A 20,554-nucleotide genomic window follows, 5' to 3' on the forward strand; every position below is an offset into this window, starting at 1 on the left:
CAGATCCCGTCCCCCGGGGAGAGGCACCATCTCCAAACAAAGGTCAGGTGTTGCTCCTTCCCAAACCGGTTTGAAGAGAGTTGGTTGGGCCCAAAACAAGATAGAAAATCCTTCTCTTTTCAAAACACACACCCCTTCTGTACATTCATGGCTTAGAAGAACGTAGCTTCTAATGTTTGCTTAGGGAACAGTTTTGCATGCAGTTTACCGCTGCAGCCAGAGCTGGTTAGAAAACACCTTCGAGAAAGCTACGTTTTGAAATGATTTTCAAATCGACCTCTCCCTGGTGAGAACGGAACCTCTCTATTTAAATGGAAAGGCCTTGGGGGCAGTCTCTTACTGTGTGTTTGTACAGCACATGGCACACTGGGGGCCTGAACCTGACTGGGGCCTCTGCTCACCACTGCCATGCAACAGGATGGAGCCGTGGAACAGAACAAGGTGATAGCACGAATGGGAGATGGGAGAGAGAAAAGACTAGGACAAGCACCATGTGCCATACCAGATTCTGCTCTCACATCCACCTTCCGAGACCACTGCCTATGACACTGATCGATAGCGTTTCATTATTGCCTTGTGCTGTCTGTGCTCACCTGCTCTCTTCTCTTATAGCTCTGCGGGGCAGGGATTGTCTTTGTGCAGCATCTAGCACAGCTGGGTCTTGGCCCATGACTGGGGCACTCCTAGGTGCTCCTGCAATACAAATGACTAGTAAGTGTGGACGACAGACTGACACCCTTATAGAGATGGGGCCAGATTCACTGCACTGCCCCTTGGGCTGTCACTTACACTGGTACAGACCAGGTGTAAAAGTTTTGGACTCAGCTCAGGGCTTGTCTACAACACAAAGTTGCAGCGCTGGTGAGGGGGTTACAGCGCTGCAACTTAGGAGGTGTACACATCTGCAGGGCATCACCAGCGCTGCAACTCCCTGTTTGCAACGCTGGCCGTACTCCCGTTTTGTCTCGGGTGTAGAGGATCCAGCGCTGGTGATGCAGCGCTGGTAATCAAGTGTAGACACTTACCAGCGCTTTTCTTGACCTCCGTGGAATAAGCAGGTATCCCAGCATACCTGAGGAAGCCTCTGGTAATCAAGCTGGTCTCCTTCCCCGGTTTGCTCTCGCGTTCCCCGAACAAGCAGGTCTCCTTCCCTGTGGTTTGCAGGGTGATTCGGGGAACACGAGAGCAAACCGCGGCAAAGCTGGTCTCCTTCCCCAGTTTGCTCTCGCGTTCCCCGAACAAGCAGGTCTCCTTCCCTGCGGTTTGCAGGGTGGTTCGGGGAACGCGAGAGCAAACCGCGGCGAAGCTGGTCTCCTTCCCCGGTTTGCTCTCACGTTCCCCGAACCCCCGTGCAAGCAGGTCTCCTTCCCTGCGGTTTGCAGGGTGGTTCGGGGAACGCGAGAGCAAACCGCGGCGAAGCTGGTCTCCTTCCCCGGTTTGCTCTCGCGTTCCCCGAACCTCCGTGCAAGCAGGTCTCCTTCCCTGCGGTTTGCAGGGGGATTCGGGGAACGCGAGAGCAAACCGCGGCGAAGCTGGTCTCCTTCCCCGGTTTGCTCTCGCGTTCCCCGAACCCCCGCTTGAAGCCGCCCAACAGCGCTGCAGTATGGCCACATCTAACACCACTTGCAGCGCTGGTTGCTGTAAGTGTGGCCACTCTGCAGCACTGGCCCTATACAGCTGTACTAATACAGCTGTAACAACCAGCGCTGCAAAATTTTAGATGTAGACATACCCTCAGTGGCTAACAGAAGATTCCCGACCTGGCTGAGGGCTCTCGGGGCTACCATAATAGAAATAGTAACTAATACTCTTGTTCTGAGCTGGTGGTATTTTACATTTCTTTACACTAGTCTCGATGAGAACACAAAGTGGGGGGTAAGTGCGAACCAGCATGGATTTAACTTAAACACACTGATCCTGGCCTTTGCTTCCTGCAGTTACAAGCAGTTCATTAGTTAAGGCTCAGCTCCTCAGGCTGGTCCTGGTACCATCACATCTGAGCTCTGATTTCTCAAGAGTCCGTTCAGCTGCAGTGTGACTGCAGTGTTTTCTGTTGGGAGACAGAGGGTGGCAATGCATTTCCTCACTGCTCCGGTTAATGCTTGGAATAAATAGCCACATTCGGGGTGAAAGTAACTTACAGGACTTATCGGTACTGCCGGAGTCCTGAGGGGGGCATGGCCTCTCCCGGAAGAGGCGTGGCCTCTCAAGATTTAAAGGCCCTCGGGCACCAGCTGTGGCTGGGAGACCCAGGGCCTTTAAATCAACCAGGGACTCCCAGCTGAAGAGGTGGCTGGGAGCCCCCAGGGGCTCAGGGGCAAATTAAAGGGCCCAGGACTCTGGCTGCCAGGGGGGAACCCTGAGCTTTGCGGGGCTGGAGCAGGGATTTAAAGGGCCCAGAGCTCCTGCCACTGAGGGGAGCCCTGAGCCCTTTAAATCCTGGCCCCAGCCCGGTCGCCAGAGCCGCGGCAGGGATTCAAAGGGCTCTGGGCTGCCCGCAGCCCCAGGGAGCTCTGAGCCATTTAAATCTCAGCTGCAGCGGGATTTAAAGGGCTTTGGGCTGCCCACAGCTGCGGGGAGCTCTGAGCCCTTTAAATCCCGGCTCCTGCCCAGCCACCAGAACCGCGGCTGGAATTCAAAGGGCTCTGGGCTACCCGCAGTGGCGGGGAGCTCTGAACCCTTTAAATCCCAGCTGCGGCCAGTGCACACCGGCACGGCATACCAGACTGGACCAGCTTACTTTCACCTCTGGCTACATTCTGTAGATTTGGGAGAGTGTGGCCCAGACAGCAAGTCAAAGGTTGTGTGCACGTGTGACCGAGACGTTGTGAGGAAGAGGCAGCCATAGAAAAAACACATGGGAGACCCACATCCTCTTCAGCAGATATCGAGAATAGTCAGATCAGTCTGACCAATTGTTTCCAGAACACATCACCTTCGGCAGCACAGGCAGGGTGGGCACTTGGTTATGTTTAGGCTTCAGATGCTGCTACCCCGCTGTTAATATTTTTCACTGCTGATCACCAAACCTCAACCCTGCAGTGAGTTAGCATGCTGACCCAGGATGGCAGGACAAACCTGCCACAATCTAACAGCCCGCGCACTGCACAGTATGAGGCTGCAAAGTCTGAGCAGACAACTAGTCAAAACCATCTTTGAACTGGGTTGATAGTTTCGGGAGTGGTTAGACTCTTGAGGTTAGGCTTATGTGGTGGGTTGTTTTTTTAGTGGGATCCAGCAGCTGAGAAGGCAGCTTACTTAAAAGGAAATTAACAAGCGTTTAATACATAAGCAAAGGCATTTCATTTCCTGCTATGTCACATTAGCTGTATCTTGACTTCCGTGTTTTTGGAGCATGGACAGAATAATATCACAATGGATTGAAACATTGTCTTCCCTCATTTGAGAGGGAAGGAAATGTTTAGACCCATTTTTTAAAGCTGTTGGTGGTTTTTATGGTTAAAAGCCTTTTAACTCAAACATGTAACAAACAGCTCGGAGAAAAGCTCTTTGTGAAAGAGTGAGTCATCTCCCATTCAGATTTCAGCTTACATCTCCAACCCTGCAAACACCTGATATGTAGCTTTACTCACATAAGTAGTCCCAGTGAAGTCAACAGGACTATTCCAATGAGTAGCATTACATATGTACTCTGTTGGATTGGGGGGCCTACATTATCCCACACTAGCTCTCCAGAAACCATAGGTGCTTAACTAGGGGTACAGGGGTGCTGCAGCACCTCCTGGCTTGAAGTGGTATCCATAATACACAGAGTTTACCATTTGGGTAAATGGCTCTCAGCACCCCCGCTATACAAATTGTTCTAGAACCCCTGCCCGAAACCACAGATAAGCCAAGTCTCAGTAGCCTTTACTTGCTTCTCACTCCAGATTTGTGCCAGCGTAAGTAACTCCCCTGACATTCAATTTACACTGGTGTAAGTGAGAGAAGAATCAAACCTGATTTTGCTATTCATAAAAGTCTTTGAAGCCATAAATATGCAGCAGAAAGGGCACAAGCAAGAACTGGTTTACCCCTTTGCAGTTCTCTTATTAAAGGAGCGAATATTTATTTTTCAATGGCCCTCTCTCTCATAATAAGGGCACAGGATACAAATGAGAGTTATGCTGAGAAAGAAACAAAGATCCCTGCTGATGTTCCCCTTCCCTCCCCCAAAGATTCCCAGAAGCCATGAGAATGACTTTCCAGTACTAGACCCATCACACCGCAGCGAACAAGAACAGTCATGGGAACAATAATATATCCTTCTACAGCGTGGCTTCTCCACTTGGGAGTCACAAACAGATGTCCAGGGAGCATAACCCCACTCCCCTATTTCTGAGAGGGAGGGGATCCCAGCTAGATGGAAGAGGGTCCTGGTATAGAAGAAGTGTCTGTGGTATGAAACAGTTTGAGAGCCCTGCTGTTCTGAAGCCTGGAAAGTGTACTCCTCGAATAACTGGTTTTAGCTAAGCTGCGAGAAGCAGCCCCAGGTGTCAAGATATGCCTATTAAATCAGGGTTACCCTTCCACCCTGTTTTTCTTGCCTCTGTCCCTTCCTGCCTGGTATGCTGCATTACAGGACTTTAAGGCTTAGCCAACAGGGAGTGCCAAACAAACTAAACAAAGAGCACCAGCCCATGGACTTACCAAAAATCCCCTTCCTCCTCCTTCATGGGAGCCAAGCCACCTCCAGCACCCCTCAGACTGCTGGCATGAAGGACTAAGTCTCCAGACACCGCCGCTCCAAACAGCTCAGCCACTGGCCCGCTTAGTTTGGTTTGTAAGCGATCTCTAGCATCTCAGAATTCTCTCTCTCATCCGCACACTGGTGCTCTGTGCCCCGGACTCAGGAGCCATTATCTAGCTCTGCTCTAAAGAGGAATTGAATTGCTGCTAAAAACACTTTGCTGCCAAGACTAAAAAGACATTGAGGGTTTGGACAGTTTATTGGAAATACAGCCAAGTGTCTGACCTGAGCTTCACAACCCAACCAGCCTGGGGGAAGAGTGTTCTGTACCTGCATCTCTAAACCTAGATGTAACCACCAGTGCCCAATTCTTCCCTGCTCTGGCCAAAGGGAGCTATTCCAGTTATGGGGGCACTTTCATCAGCTTCAGAGGCTCACAGCTGCCTCTCTTCCACAGCCCTTCTTGGCGCGCTCCTTGGATGTAATAAAGGCTCATTAGTTCAGAAGATCTCAATCAGGATAGATAGTAAAACAGAAAATATCATAATACCACTATATAAATCCATGCTACACCCACACCTTGAATAGTGCATGTAGTTCTGGTTGCCTCATCTCACAAAAGATATATTAGAATTTGACAAAGTAAAAAGAGAAGGGCAACAAAAATTATCAGGGTCTGGAACAGCTTCCATGTGAGGAGAGATTAAAAAGACAGACTGTTTAGCTTAGAAAAGGAGATGATTAAGGGGGACATAGTCTATAAAATCGTGACTGTATGGAGAAAGAGAATAAGGAAGCATTATTTAACCCTTCACATAACACAAGAACCAGGGATCATCCAATGAAATTAATCGGCAGCAGGTTTAAAATTAACCAAAGGAAGTATTGCTTCACACTCTGCAGTCAACCCATGGAACTTTTTGCCAGGGAATGTTGTGAAGACCAAAACTACAACGGGGTTAGATATATTTGTAGAGGAGAGGTCCATCAATGGCTATTAGCCAGTATGTGCAAGGATGCAACTCCATGCTCTGAGTGGCCCTAAGCCTCTGACTGCCAGAGGCTGGGACTGGATGACAGAGGATGGATCACTTGATGGCGACCTGTTCTGTTTATTCCCTCCGGGGCACCTGGCACTGGCAGAAGACGGGATACTGGGCTAGATGGACCAGTGGCCTGACCCAGTAGGAGCAGGAGTCCTGGCTAGATCAAACTCCACCCTAAAAGAAACCATAAGGGTGTGGGGGGGGCGCTTCCCTTTGGCCTTACAAGGGGGTTGCTCCCACAAAGTAGGGTCGAGGGGCGGGGGCGCAGGAGGCACCGGCAGGCCCGGAGAGCCTGGAGCAGGAACTTGGCTGCGCTCACCTGCCCCTGCCCGGCTGTGGAAGGGGGCAGGGGGTCCCATCCCCACCCGAGAGCGCAGGAGGGGCTCGGGCCCCCCCCTTACCTCTGCCGTAGGCGAAGTGCAGGCGCAGCGCCTTGCCCTGGCGCACCAGGCTGATGTGCAGGTAGGTGAACCACGCGGCCAAGGTGAGCAGCACCAGCAGCAGCAGCAGCTTGAACTGCTTGCGGATCTTCTTCACCGGGAACCACAGCATCCTGGAGGCCGCATTACCGGCCCGGGCCGGCCGCACGGCACCTCCGCCGGGCTCCGCACGGGACCATCCCCGCCGGGAGGAGCTAGACGCCAGGCGGGAGCAGCGCCCCGGGGCTGGGGCACGTGTCGGGCGGCGCAGGCGAGCGGAGGGCGGGCAGCGCCCGCGGGACCAGGCAGCAGCGGGGGTCCCGGCCGGCCAGCCCCGTCGCCCCCTTCCCCGGCCGAGCCCCCCGCCGGAGGGACAAAGGCATCCAGGCAGCCCCGCGCTCCCTCCCCGCCCGGATCAACTTGGCGCCGGGAGGCTGGAGCTGGGCCGAGGACGAGGCCTCTCAACCCGTGCGGCTCTGCCCCAGCCCGCACGGCAGCGCCATGGAGCGGGAGCGGGAGCAGGAGCGCTCACATGGCGCCCGGGCAGCGGCGGCGGCGCCCTCCTCCCGCTCGGTGCATCGCGCGCCGCCCGCTCAGCGCTGAAGGGAGGCAGCCCGCAGCTCCAGCCTAGCGCCCTTGCCCCGCTCCCCTGCACCGCGCCGCTCCCGCGGGGCTGCCGAGCCGGAGACCAGCCCCCGGCGCGCTGGATGCTCCAGCTGCACCGTAACCTCAGCCCGCCGCCAGCCGAGCAGGAGCAGCAGCAGCATCCGCGCTGCCACCGCTACCTAGCCTGAACTGGGGCAAGTGGAGCGACAGCCGCCCCCCGCCCAATCGGAGCTCGGCGCTCCCTGGCACAGCCAATCGCCCGCCTCCTGAGGCGGGGCCCAATCGAGGTTAGGCTGCGCGCGGCTTTTCATCTCCACGCCAACGTGCAAACATCCACCTGGTGAGTGGGCCTGGTGGGAGCCGCCACTGCCCCGGCGGAGGGGTGGCCCGGACAGAGCGCGCCCTTCCCGCCCCGGCGCGGCGCCCAGGCCGGGGCCAGGCGAGAGCGAAAGGGCCTCGAACGGCTCCCCTGGCAGGGGCGCTCGCTGGGTTCGTGGGCGCCGCTGCGCTTTTGCAAACCAGGCACCAGCGGCAGCAGAGCGTCCCCCGCGGCCCGGATGGTGCCTTCCCGACAGATGCAAGCTGATCCTCCGCTGGGCTTTGCCAAGGCAGCAAGGATGCTCCAAGAGGAATAGGGCGGGTGGAGGAGGGACGGACCCTGTTACACTGAGGCCACAGGGAGGGGAGGTTGGCCGACAGAGACTCCGGTGACTGTGGGGCTTGCTTCCGCTCCATGGTCCGATCACGCATCCGGGCGGAGTTCCTCTGGGCGGCGTCCACTGGCTCCCTTGACGCCTTCGAGGAGCAGTGGGCGCTGTCCGGGGTTCTCTGCTCGGTGTCCCCGTTAGGTTCCCTCCTTCTGACCCTTTGACCTCACTCCTGTCCCTGTTCTTTTATTAGTTGTCCCCCGCACTCAGTGGGTTCTGTGGCCCTGTGGTTCCTCCCCTTAGGCTGGGGGAGGATCCTTTAGCAGTGGGCGGGCTTCGCCCGCCCACTTCCCAGACACCCAATAGGTACACTGAGGCCACAGTAGAATTGCACGGCTCGGCTCCTGCAGCTCAGATGTGACAGCGAAGCTGCCTGGGGCTAGCTGCGTCCTCCCATGGACAAACACCAAATCCAGTCTTCAGCCCACTCATCGCAACAGGCAGCGTCTTATTCACCTCCAGCTGTTGTGCCCTGTGGTTCAGGCAGCCCCTCGCGGGGAAGGCAGCAGGAGCTTAGCTGAGTGGGACTCTGGTTTCTATAATGACCAGACTTGCTGGGTGACCTGAGGCAAATCATGTAATCTCTATGGGCCTCACTTTCCCCATCCATACAATGAGGTTATAACACCTTCCCTCCTAGGGTGAGATGAGGCATAATTCATTAATAACTGCAAAGTGCTTTCCTCTGGTTAGAAAGTGCAGCATGGTATGGTTATTACCTTGCACTGCACTGTGGGGATTTAACAACTGCGGGCATGCACAGAGTACCTCCAGTGCTATAGCCCTAGACAGTTCTGTGGGAGTGAAAACATGGCTTGGGTCCAGAATAAACCAGGCTGCTTGCAGTAACCAGCCACATGCTTCTGTGGTGTGGGCGGAGAGCAGCTTACCTTCAGTGAGAGCAGGTCACAGTGACAGTCCTCCTTGTGGAAGGTAGAGTCCTTCTGCTTCAAGGAAGCAGATCTCACTCCAGGCTCTTGTCTCCACACTAGATGCTTTTCCCTAAGATTTCCCACCCTAGTCTCTACCAGCAACTCTGCTTCAGTAGTAGCAACAGTGTGAAATGTTAGGAGAAAAAAAATCTAGCACGAGAAACAGCCTTGAAATACGGCAGGTACCCCCATAACCAGCACCCTGTCCTGTAAGGAACTTTCATAACCCTATAGCAGTCAGACTGAACAAACCTCTTCCATTTAACCCTCTCCAAGCTGCCAAAATCCTGCCATGTCTCCTCTGACTTTCTCCACCTCTCTGCTGCCAGTTCCCCCACCCCACCCCCTAACTATCTCATCTTTGCCAAACTGGCAGCCCTAGTGACAAGCCACCCACCCAGAACCCTCTCGGGGTTACACCAATAAATGCAGGCTGACAAGATTTCACAGACAGATGGATATGTTATAAGCAACTGGCAGTGGAGTTTAGAAGGAGAACCCTGTCTGGGTCAAATAATATCATTGCTGCCATGAGGCTGTAATACACTGATGCAAAGGTGTAAGGGAAAACAGCTTTTATTAATAACAAGTCTGGATTTGGAAGTGTAGCAGAGCAGGCTCCACCTGGGTTTCTCAGGTGACTGACTAGTGATTGGTGGGTGTTATTTTAAGCCCTGTGCCAAGGTGCAGTTTAGCCTATTCAAGTTACATAGTTCAAGTATTTTGAAATAAGAGACTCTGTTTTCCCTCAGAACATCATGATATTATTTCCAGCAGTCTGGGTAATGATTTCCCACACCTCGCTGGACAGCCTATTATGTCTCTGGGTGTTGTTAACCCACTCAGCAGAGGAGTCTCTCTAGGAGCAGAGAGCGAGTGGAGAGGACAGTCCCCCACATCTCTCTGGATGGATCTGCCTATAGAATGCTTGTTTTAATGTGTCTCTGAGATTGGGTAGCTCACAGCATAGAGGCCCCAGTGGAATGGGGAACAGCAGTTCCAAGTCTCGCTGGGGCCTGGAGAACCACTGGGATTGGTTTTGCCTGAGAGAGAGCATCAACCAGATCCTTAACTGGAGCAGGTAGGCACAGTGCACTGTTGTCAGTGGATCTCCACCAATGTACACCAGCTGAGGATCTGGCTTGTTATCTTTCCTAATCAACTTCATCTTTCTGCTAAAGAAAACCTGGTCATCTCAGGCTTGTGTGCGTGTTTGCAAACAGAGTAGAGCATCCTCTGGTCCCTGGCAGGCATCACTGGGCTGGCATCACTGGGTGCTGGCTCAGAGTGGAAGGGATTTAGTGCTTCTTAGCAAAGCAGGGCTGGCTTCCACCATCAGTGGCAGGAAGCATTATCCTGAGTTGGGGAGCAGTGAATTCCTGACAGGCCTGGGGTATCTTCAGCATGAAGCCAAGCTTTAATTAAAACCTTCTCTGAGGAGTGATGGGAAATCAATAAGCCTCCACGTTATTTTAGGCAGAGAAACTGGGCCATGCTGAGGGCCACGCGGCTGGGCTGGAACCTGTTCAAGGTCTTCTTTGTTGCTGCTTCAGCGACTTCAGGGGCCAGGCCCACTTCTCTTCATTTTCCTATTCCAGAGTTTTGTTTCCCCTTTCAAATGAATTAAGCACTGGCGAGAGGTGCCAGCCTGAGGTCCTTGGAGAAGGTCGTTCTCTCTGATTACTCGCAGCTGTGGTACCTTCCTCCACCTCCCCCTGTGCCTCAACCTCACACTGGAGCCCTGCACCCCAGAAGGGAGAGGGATGTCCAGCCTCACAGGCTTTCCATCTCTGGCATCTCTCCTCAGGATGCCAGCAAACGTGTAGCCTTTGTTATGGGGACACCTGTCCCCTAGAAGCTGGACTGAGAACATCAGGGCCATTTCAATAGGCGCTTAGTAGCGGATGCAAAGATAGTTGGCTAGAGGTGGGAGGCTCTCTCTCCTACTCCAGGCCTTTGAGCCAGCTGGTTTCCCTTCTGTTTGCAAGTCTCGGGTACCCTAATCACCATGCTACACACTAATTTGTGCATTCTCACTAGCCCAGTGACTAAGTCTGATACACAGGAGAACAGCTTCCACAGGGGTGACTGAGGGAGCCCACATCAGAATATTCCATAACTCAGTGATTAGTGCATCCTCCTGAGAGACAAGGGACCCTGTTCAAATCCTCTCTCTGGTGGTGGGGCAGGGGAGAATTGAACCTGGCTCCCCCACATTCCAGGGAAATGCTCTAACCGGCGGGGATATGAGTTATAAGGTCATCACCACCTTCTCCAGCACAGATTTGGAATGAGGTTCAGGCCAGTCGGTGGCCTCTGAATTGGGCCCTGCATGCAAGTTAGGGAGATGAGCATCTATCTTCTCCCAGTTCATGGGTCACACTGGGACTTAGGCAGGAGACAGGCACCCAGACACCTAGAGGGAGGCAGCAGCGCATATGCCCAGAGGCAGAAACTTAGGCACCTAGGGAATGTTTTCCCTGGAAACTTAGGTGTCAAGTGAGTTTAGGCATCTACAAGGTTTGCTGGGAGTTTTGTGATCTCATTGGAGCCTAAAATTGGGAGGTGGGCACCTAAATATATTTGTGGAGCCCAGCATTGTTCCTTTGACAGCCATTGGATGGTGTTAGCTGGCTCCCTGAGAACCCCCACGGCACAAGCCATCTCCAGCCTCTTGCACAGAGAGGGCATAGTGAGGACTCGGCTGGACGCCTCTGCTCATCTTGGAGCTGCTCAGCCTATTGTGCAATGGTAGCATCTCTGCAAGAAGAAAATAGATGCTGGCCACAAGTGAACAAACCAGATGCCTGCTAAAGGCAAGCGTCACAGGACAGAGAGTTAGGAGAGCGTGATCCTGTCGAGGAGACTGGAGCCTGAGTTCACATCTACACTGCACCCCCATCTGAGCGGCATCCCAGGCGTTTTACTATTTGTACGAACCGCAGAGATCTCTTTGCCTGCCCACCATTGAAAGGAAGCCACCCTTGGGCTGGGAATAGCAATGCTTGACAAACCCAGCAAGGCTACCCAACAGAAGCAGAATCCTTCAGCTGGTTGAAATGACAGGGGGGATTTGATGGAACCAGAGTGGAAGTATCCAGAGGCAGAACTTGACCAAGACACAGGGACCCAGTTTTTGTAACAAGTTTCATGGGATTTTCAGGCGGTCCCTGTAACACTGCAATGGGAAGAGCGCCACCTACTGACTCACCAACACATCCAAGTGCTGACCTGGACCAACTCTTCTTAGCTCCCGAGATCACCCAGGGCGAGGGTGGCAGAGTTTTAGGGTAAAATCAAAGCACGCCTCAAAAACGGGAGGACTTGTGAGGTTAGTCATTTAAGTGGCAAACCAATCAGAGGGTATTTTGGGGGCCCTCCATGTAGCGTGATTTGCATCAGTGGTACGCTGCTCCCTAGTGAGGAATTGATTCCGAGAGCTGCAGCGAATGGGCGGTCGGGCATGCAGAGCTGAGGTGACAATACTAATCATGATTAATAACTGCACTTGGAAAGCACCACGCACACACACCGGCACCGTCAATGAACAGTTAAACCACAACAATCAATCAATCAACAGCAACCATTAAAACGGCATAAAAAGGGCCGTATAAAAAAATCAAACAATTGTAAATGAAATGGTGTAAGGCACACTATTGATCTTGGTGCATTTAAAGATCTATGTGTCAGTGCTTGTGGGGAGAAAGCTGGGAGATGAGTGATTTGCCACACGTTCGCCCCAAGTTACCTACTTGGGGTGAACATTTCATTGGCAGATGAGATGGGCGCAGCCAGGACTAGGCAGAGGTACTCAACACAGCTCCAACCTGAGGCAGGCAAGAGAGCAAAATGCACCCTGAGACGATGTGTGGGCGATTACAGAGCAAGGGTCTATGAACCTGCTCCAGGGGCCTTTGCGACCGCTGACATCGGGGGTAGTCGAGGGCACTCAGCACTGTCCCACCTCACAGGATTAGCCCCCAAAGCAGGCTCAGGAGTCCTGGGCACAGATGATGTCAGGGCTGGATTTTCTGATTCAGCTACAGCTTCCCTTTTTCACTGCTTCACATTCAGAAAGCTCCTTGGACCCAGCTGGGACCCTGTGTCTTACCATTGCCCAGCCCCCATCTGTCCCTCTGATACTGTGGGCTTCCCTGCCCAGAGTTCTTAGTCATGCCTGTGGCAGCATCCGCTGGACACTGTCCAGGACAGCTAACGACCATGGAGCACTACTCTCCCTGATCAGGTGCAATGGATCTAAACAAGCACTTACCAGGATCTGGAGAGCATCCCATTGGAGGGAGGCAGAGCTGTGTTGTGCTTTCTTTGCTGCAGTGAATTGCTAGACAATTTGAGCTAGAAAATGCAGACACTTTTCTCCTTCCAGAGCATCTCTGCAGCCTTTCAGCTTCTCGGCATCTCCCGAGCTGCAGGCCAGGGACGCGCGGGGGGGGGAGGGGGGGAATGTGGCTGGATGTTCCTTTTGCCCTTCCAGGATGCTGGGCTAGCTAGAGACTGGTTTGACTCTGCATGGAAACTGGTGCAGCCCCAGAGGTGGTTCTAATTTATGTCCAGTCTGCAACCCCACACATTCCCTCTCTCAACATGCCCCCGCCTGCCCCGTGCCAGCAGCTCTGAGGGGCTGGTACAGACTGTCTTGGGGAGTGTCATGATCCAGTCCTTGTATGCTACAGGACTGATATAAAGGACCACAGTGCAGCCCGGTACTCAGGCTCTTGGGTTTGGTCTGTTCCTCTTAAGTCTCTTTTGCCCCAAGCTTTAACTCTCTTGCTCTCTGATCCTCTTCCCCTTACTCTGTGCCTCCCAGCTGTCTCTGATTCTGAGCTGTTGTCTGCCTGCTGGCTGTGGGAGGATCACAAAGACAGGTAGGGTACATTTACACTGCAATTATATACCCCCTGGCCAGCTCGCTTGGGCTCGAGGGCTGTTTTAACTGCAGTGTTGACGTTCAAGCTATGGCTGGAGCCTAGGAGCAAGGCCTCCATCTCTGTGGCAATGCCTGAGAGGGTCAAGAAGGGTCACGTGCCCCTCCCCAGATGCCGGGCGGGCACATTCAGCAGGGAACCCCAGTGGTGAAAGGAGCAGAAGGTGGGGTCACTACTCTGGCACAGCTGTACTGTCTGCAGCCCTGCCCCCAGGCATTCTATGCAGCTGCATCTCCTGGGGTCTTCTATGCAGCTGCATCTCCTGCTGGAAGACGGGGTTGGGAGGCAGTGCCAGTACAGCCATGCTGGAGCAGCTGTTGGTGTGGGGCTGCCTTCCTTTCGCCTGAAATCGGTATCCAGTGCAGCGGGAGGACAGAGCCCCCTCTCCCCAGATAACGTGGGACAGGGAGAGTGTGGGAGCCCAGGCTGGGGGCAGGGTCACATGAGGAGGTCAGGTGCCCCCCTTTGGGTCCCTCCCATGAATCGCCCATTTGGACCTGGCATTAACGCAGAATGTGACCAATATACCTGGAATTCAAGGGAGGAGAACACCCCAGCCTAAGCCACCAGAGCTTCTTCTCCGCTGATCCAGCTAACAAGTAATTAGACTTCACCTCAACAATTGTTGAGTTTTTCTAGGAACTTCAGCGCTTTTCCTAACAGCCTCTCTCTTGATTTCAGGGGTAGAAAATCAGGAGCTGGCCAAATTCAAGTGCCTGAGTGGATTCTTAGCTTTTTCTGTAAAAAAAAAAGCCTGGCCTAGTTTACTTGTCTTACTGCTCATCCATCTGCATTGAGAGCTAGAGTGGGGCTGAGACCCCAGGGGCCTGGCGGAAGCTATGCTTGCAAGGAGGAAAGATTCCCCTGCAGGGGAAGCAAAGGCTGAGAGGCAGAAGCAAAGGTTCTAGTCTTTCCTTGGCCAGAATCTTACCAGGTTGATATTGAGCTAGTAGCTTAAGCCAATATGTTAGGCTCAGTCCACGTGGGTCCTGGCTTTTCAGAGGTGCTGAGGCCCAGAGCCGCAAAGATATTTAGGTTCCTATCTGCCATTGCAATCCAAAGGCATTAGGGGTCTCAGTACCTGAGAGATCCATGCCTGAGCACCCACAGCTCCCACTGAAGTCTGTGGTGATGAGCACCATAGAAATGCCTATCAGTAAAGCGTCACCTGGCTACAGCATTCTCCTCCCCTCCTGGCCCCCAAGGATGGCTGCTGCCTGCTGCCCCAGGGACGGCTGCATTTCAGGGCAGGTGAACTGATCCTGGAGGCCTTCATCTGTCATTGTGCTGTCATGTGCTATGGGCTTTGGCTGAAGGATGTTGGACAAGTGTCAGTCGTCGTTATTACTGTTATTGCTAATTTGGGTGAAGTGGCCCTGTGCAGTCTCAGGCTCTTGGCATTCTGTAATCAACAGCATCTGCTTGGAGCTCACAGCCAGAGCCTCAGCCTGTTGGCTGCTTTCCTTCCCTGGTTTCAGCTCCAGCTCTAGATAGGCACTTGCGAGGCAATCAGTAGACAAACCCAGCATCACATGGAGCCAGCCCTGCTCCTTCATCCCCAACCCTCCTGTCAATGCAGAGAAAGGAACAAAAACCAAAGGGACAGCACAGAGAAAAACAGAAAAAGTAGGGGGAAAATTGAGAGGCCAAATCCAGCTCTGATCTATACCCTGTAAAATCCCACTGACAATAATAGTGTCACACTATTGAGAGCCACCAGCTGGCACTATTGCAGCTAGCGTTACACGTTTGGTGTGAGAAGTTAGTTCAAGGAGAAATACTTATTGTCAGCTGTGGTGCAGTTCTCTTTAGATACTGATCACATTTTCATACCTCTGAAGAATGTAGTTGTACTGATGTAAGTTTATAGTGTAGGCCTGGCCCAAGATTGTTCAGCTTAAAAAAACCAACAACGAAGGGGGGATATGCTAGAGGTTTATAAAATCATGACTAGAGTAGAGAAAGTGAATAGGGATGTGTTATTTACTCCTTCATATGACATAAGAACTAGGGGTCACCCAATGAAATGAATAGGCAGCAGGTTTAAAACAAACAAAAGGACAATGCAGTGTCAACCTGCGGAACTCATTGCCAGGGGATGTTGCGAAGGCCAGGTTTACAATGGCTCCAGTGGCTCCATGGAGCCTGGCCCATGCTCAGAAGAGGCCCCAGCCTGCTCCGCTTGCACTGAGCCCCAAGACCCCGCTGGCTCCCCCTGCCCACCACTTGCTCCTCTTGGCCTGCCTGCCACTGGCCAAGGGCTCCTCTCCGCCCCCGGCCCCACCCCCTGCTCCTCTCAGCCACCTGGCCAGACCCCAGTGCACCTCCGTCTCTGGGCAATCTCTACTTCCCACCAATCTCTACTTCCCACAGGAGGCCCCACTTGTCTCTCCAGAGCTGAGCTGCGTGGAACTGGCGGAGAAGCCTGGCCAGTCTCAGCCAGTTGTGTGGGGGTGGGGGTGGAGAGGACAGTGTGGAGGACTTGGCTGAGCCCCTCCAGGTAAGTGCCTCTTGAGGCACCCTGGCTGGGGCAGATCCTGGCCTGGCTGATTGCTCTACTCCTGAGGGGTGCGCTGCTGGCTCCCAGCAAGGCCGGTAAGTGCGGCTGGGAGGCAGGGTGTGGGGAAATGGGTCTGTGGGGAGCCTGGAGGGGTGCTGGGCTGTGAGGGGGGCGGGGAAGATCTGTGTGTGTTGGGGAACTACGGAGTGGGGGTTCTCTGAGGGGTGCTGGGCAGTTGTGGTGGGGCTGTGGGCAGGGGTGGTGTGCAGAGCGCTGTGCATTTGTGTGTGTGGGGGTGCTGGGAATAGTGGGTCTGGGGGGCCTCTGGCCATAGGGAGTTGGGGGGTTGCTGGGCAGGGGGGGCGGGCTGTGTGGTGTGGCATGGGACTGCCCCCGAGGGGAAGGGACATGCTGGCAGCACAGGGCCGGGGAGGCCACTGTGTGTCTGGCAACTGCCAGTCTGTAAATAGTGCCCTCGCTTTGGGCAGAGCAGGCCCATTGCCCCTGGCTGGCCCCTTGCTCCGGGGACTGACCTCCCCGCACCATGCTCCATTGCCCTCATGGGGGCCCACAAATATGTTTGATGCCGGGCCCACAAAAGGTTAATCTGGCCCTGTGTGCCAGAAGCTGGGCATGGCAGACGGGATGGATCACTCAGTGATTGCCCTGTTCTGTTCACTCCTGCTGAAGCATCTGAGCGTGGTCCCAGCTGGCAGACAGGATACTGGGCCCTGGAGCTGTGTTCTTTGGTCAGCGTTACACCCAGTGGGGAGTAGTGAATAGGAGGGTTCTAGGAGCAGCTTGTCTTTGATCTCTTGTGGCTGTGGCCAGGACCGGCGCTACAGGTTTGAGCGCCCTAGGCGGATGGCAATTTCGCCGCCCCGCGCGCTGGTCCCACGGCTCCGGTGGAGCTGTCACAGTGGTGCCTGCGGAGGATCCAGTGCTCCGTGGCTCCGGTGGAGCTGCCGCAGTGATGCCTGCGGGAGGTCCACCGGAGCCGCGCGAGCAGCCGATCGTCCGCAGGCATGACTGCGGCAGCTCCACCGGAGCCACCTGCCGCCCTCTCCGGCAAAACGGCGCCCACCATTTATTCTGGTGCCCTAGGCAATTGCCTAGGCTGCCTAAATGGTAGCGCCGGCCCTGGCTGTGGCTGTGGCTGCTCTGCAGTGGGTTGGAGTAGGCGCCTTCTAGGTGTCCATGGTCTAAGGCTGGCTCCTGGGAGAAGAACTGGCTCTTCCATTCCACCCCCTCTGTAGTCAAGGGGGATTCTCTGGGGAGCTGCTTTCAAAAGGACATGGGGAACCTTCCCTTACTTTTAGCCTCTTCCCAGCTGGATTATAGGATCCTTCATTCAGCTGCTGAGTGTTGGCGCCACCTGCTGGGGAATTCGGGTAATAATACATGTTTGCAAATTTCCCCGTTCATCGTCTGTTTCACGATACAGACGAGGATAAATCCTAACAGCGCTGGTGCCATATTTGAGGAGCTGGATAGGGGTCACTGCGAGTCTCTTCACTGTTGCAGATCTGATGCAGGTTGGGTGACCAGACAGCAAATGTGAAAAATAGGGACATGGGCTGGGGGGTAATAGGAGCCTATATAAGAAAAAGACCCCAAAATCGGGACTGTCCCTATAAAATTGGGACATCTGGTCACCCTAGATGCAAGTATCTGTCCCATCTACAAATGGGAAACCCTCTCACATATGGATGAGCCCACAGAGATTCAGAAGCTGAAGAGTGGAAGGACTGATGTCCATCATACCAGTAGCCAAGCAAAAACTTGATCAGGTAGGTTATGCCTGTCTGATCCTTAAAGACAGAGCACATGGATTAGTTTTTCAGGTCACTGGCTACATCTTCTGCAGGCTGCAAAGTAAAAGAATGTCTAAAATTGAATGTTCTTTTCAGTGTCATTTCTGTTGATTCCTTTTTTGTGCCCTCACTTAGCCTGAGCTGGGAACACAGACTAATTCGTTTCACTTTTGCTTAGTCAGTATCTAGTCTGTTTCATGCTGGGGTTCTGGCACAAAGCTGCAGTGTTGGGGCTGCAAATACCCAAGGTAAATGTTTAAAAATCTAAACGAAAGAAACGAAGTGCTGTGCATATAGAACACATTTCTGTTGCCGGTAGATCCATGCAATCTATTCAGCCACCGTGTCTCAGTTCTGTATGGAAATTAAAGCCAGTGAAAGCAGCATGAGGGAGCAGCTGATTTTCCATCCCACTGTTGGTATATTTAGGTCCTTAACCTGAGCACGGTATTAGTCAGTCCCCTGCCCTGTGCTCAGTATAGTAACGGCTGTTACCTTGAGCAAGCCGTCCCATTCTCCTTGGTTCTGGGGCTTTGAGGGAGGCGATGGTGAAGGGATACAGGGTTTTTAACCAATTGTACATTTGGGGCCTGATCTCCCAGGCCACATCTGATAAATGACAAACTGCAAGCACTTTTGTTCTCACTGGATGAAATTCTCCCCTGTGCAGAGACTCAGCACGTGGCCCATGCACCACTCAAGTCCCACTTGAGCCCTTTCTGCACAGGGGAGAGTTTCACCCATTTCTGTTGTGTAAAATCCTTCTCTGTAAAATCTAATAGCTGGCCTTAAAACAAGGCCCTGGAATGTGCCACATGTGTAATAGCCGTCCAAAGCTCCGAGCAGGGCTGCTTGTAGGGGGGAAGCAAGGGATAGAATTTCTACCATCATTAAAACACATTGGACTGGCAGAGGTGTGTGGAGAGACTGAGGGGGAAATTATCTGTTTTGCTGAAAGGTGGGGATACTCACTTTGAATTCGGGCACCCTGGTGTGTCTGCTCTCTGGGGTGCACAGGAGGGTGTATACTTCTCTTGTTGCACAGGAATAACTCTGTGATGCTCCCCAAGGGTCCCTGATGTTGTGGGGCATTTTGCTATCACCTTGTCTGTGCCTGCCAGGAATCAGCTCCTTGACTCCAGCAGCCCTGAGCAACATAAGCCCTCCCCTCCCAGCCTACCGGGGTCCACTGTCCTTCTGCAGGTTAGACATATGCACGCCCCAACCCACGAGCCCTCCAAGCATCCCCTGGAGTGTCCAGCCTCTGGTCCACTGGACATTCTCAGGAGTCACAGATCCACTATTCCCAAAGGACCAGTGTTTCCCAGTGACACCTGAGAACACACAGCACTTGGGTGTTCTTAGAGTGAACAATTGGTTACGTTGTAAAACCGTCATACACCTTCCAGAGCCTAGACTTGGGGTATGTCTACACTGCAGGATTATTCCAATTTTACAGAAACCAGTTTTTGGAAACAAATTGTATAAAGTCGAGTGCACGCGACCACACTAAGCACATTAATTCGGCGGTGTGCGTCCATGTACCGAGGCTAGCGTCAATTTCCCGAGCATTGCACTGTGGGTAGCTATCCCGCAGCTATCCCATAGTTCCCGCAGTCTCCCCCGCCCATTGGAATTCTGGGTTGAGATCCCAGTGCTTGATGGGGTAAAAACAATGTCGCGGGTGATTCTGGGTAAATGTCATCACTCAATCCTCCCTCCATGAAAGCAACGGCAGACAATCATTTTGCACCCTTTTCCCTGGATTGCCCTGGCAGATGCCATAGCACGGCAACCATGGAGCCCGTTCAGCCTTTTTTCACTGTCACTGTATGTGTACTGGATGGTGCTGACAGATACGGTACTGCAGTGCTACACAGCAGCATCCCCTTGCCTTTGCAAGTTAGCAGAGATGGTTACCAGCCCTACTGTACCGTCTGCTGCCTTACAAGTTGATAATGACGGTTACCAGTTGTATTGTACCATCTGCTGCTGTCATGGGTGCTCCTGGCTGGCCTCGGTGAGGTCAGCTGGGGGCGCATGGACAAAAATGTGAATGACTCCCCAGGTCATTCCCTTCTTTACGTTTTGTCTAAAGGGAGAGTCAGTCCTGCCTAGAATATCAGGCAAGTCTACTAAAGAACCAATGAGGCAAACAGCCCCTCCGGGTCAAAGCCCCAGACATCCCACAGAAATGATGAGCTGCATGCCATTCTAGGGGGCGCCCCTGCAATAACGCTACCCGATGCTTCCCTCCTCCCCCACCCCTCTGGGGCTACTGTGGCAGTTATCCTTCTATTTATGTGATGACGTAATAAAGAATGCAGGAATTTGAAACAACTCTGACTTTATTGCCTCTGCAAGCAGAGATCAAACAGGGGAGGGGAGGGCAGCCTCCAGCTGCTATGATGTTCCAGGCAGGACTGAATCTCCAATAGACAAAGCTTAAAGAAGAGAATGACCTGGGAGTCATTCCCATTTTTGCCCAGGCTCCCCTGGCCGACCTCACCGAGGCCAGCCAGGAGCACTCATGGGACGACAATGACGGATATCAGTCCTACTGTACCGTCTGCCATCTGCAAGGGAAGGGAAAAGAAGGGGATGCTGTTGTGTAGCGCTGCAGCACCGCGTCTGCCAGTAACATCCAGTAGACATACGCTGACATTGAAAAAAGGTGAGAGAGGATTTTTTTCCCCTTGCTTTCATGGAGGTAGGGATGGAGGGGGCAACAACATATACACTGAGCCACCCGCAACAATGTCTTTGACCCTTCAGGCTTTGGGAGCTCAGCCAAGAATTCAAATGGTTTTCGGAGAGTGCGGAAACTGTGAGATAGCTACAGTCGTCAGTTGCCCCTCCCTCCGTGAGTCTCCATTTCATTCTTTGGCTTTCTG

General features: G+C 53.3%; 1 protein-coding gene across 1 annotated transcript in view; it reads right to left on the reverse strand.

Moving 5' to 3' along the window:
- Positions 1-6,361, reverse strand: part of B4GALNT4 (beta-1,4-N-acetyl-galactosaminyltransferase 4) — a 133,589-nt gene extending 127,228 nt beyond the window's left edge. The window contains 1 exon segment of the mRNA XM_030560758.1: positions 6,138-6,361. Coding sequence (XP_030416618.1) covers positions 6,138-6,288 — 151 coding nt within the window. The 5' untranslated portion in view covers positions 6,289-6,361.
- Between the last annotated feature and the right edge of the window lie 14,193 nt (positions 6,362-20,554).

The sequence above is a fragment of the Gopherus evgoodei genome, chromosome 4 (assembly GCF_007399415.2).
Source record: "Gopherus evgoodei ecotype Sinaloan lineage chromosome 4, rGopEvg1_v1.p, whole genome shotgun sequence".
NCBI lineage: Eukaryota > Metazoa > Chordata > Testudines > Testudinidae > Gopherus > Gopherus evgoodei.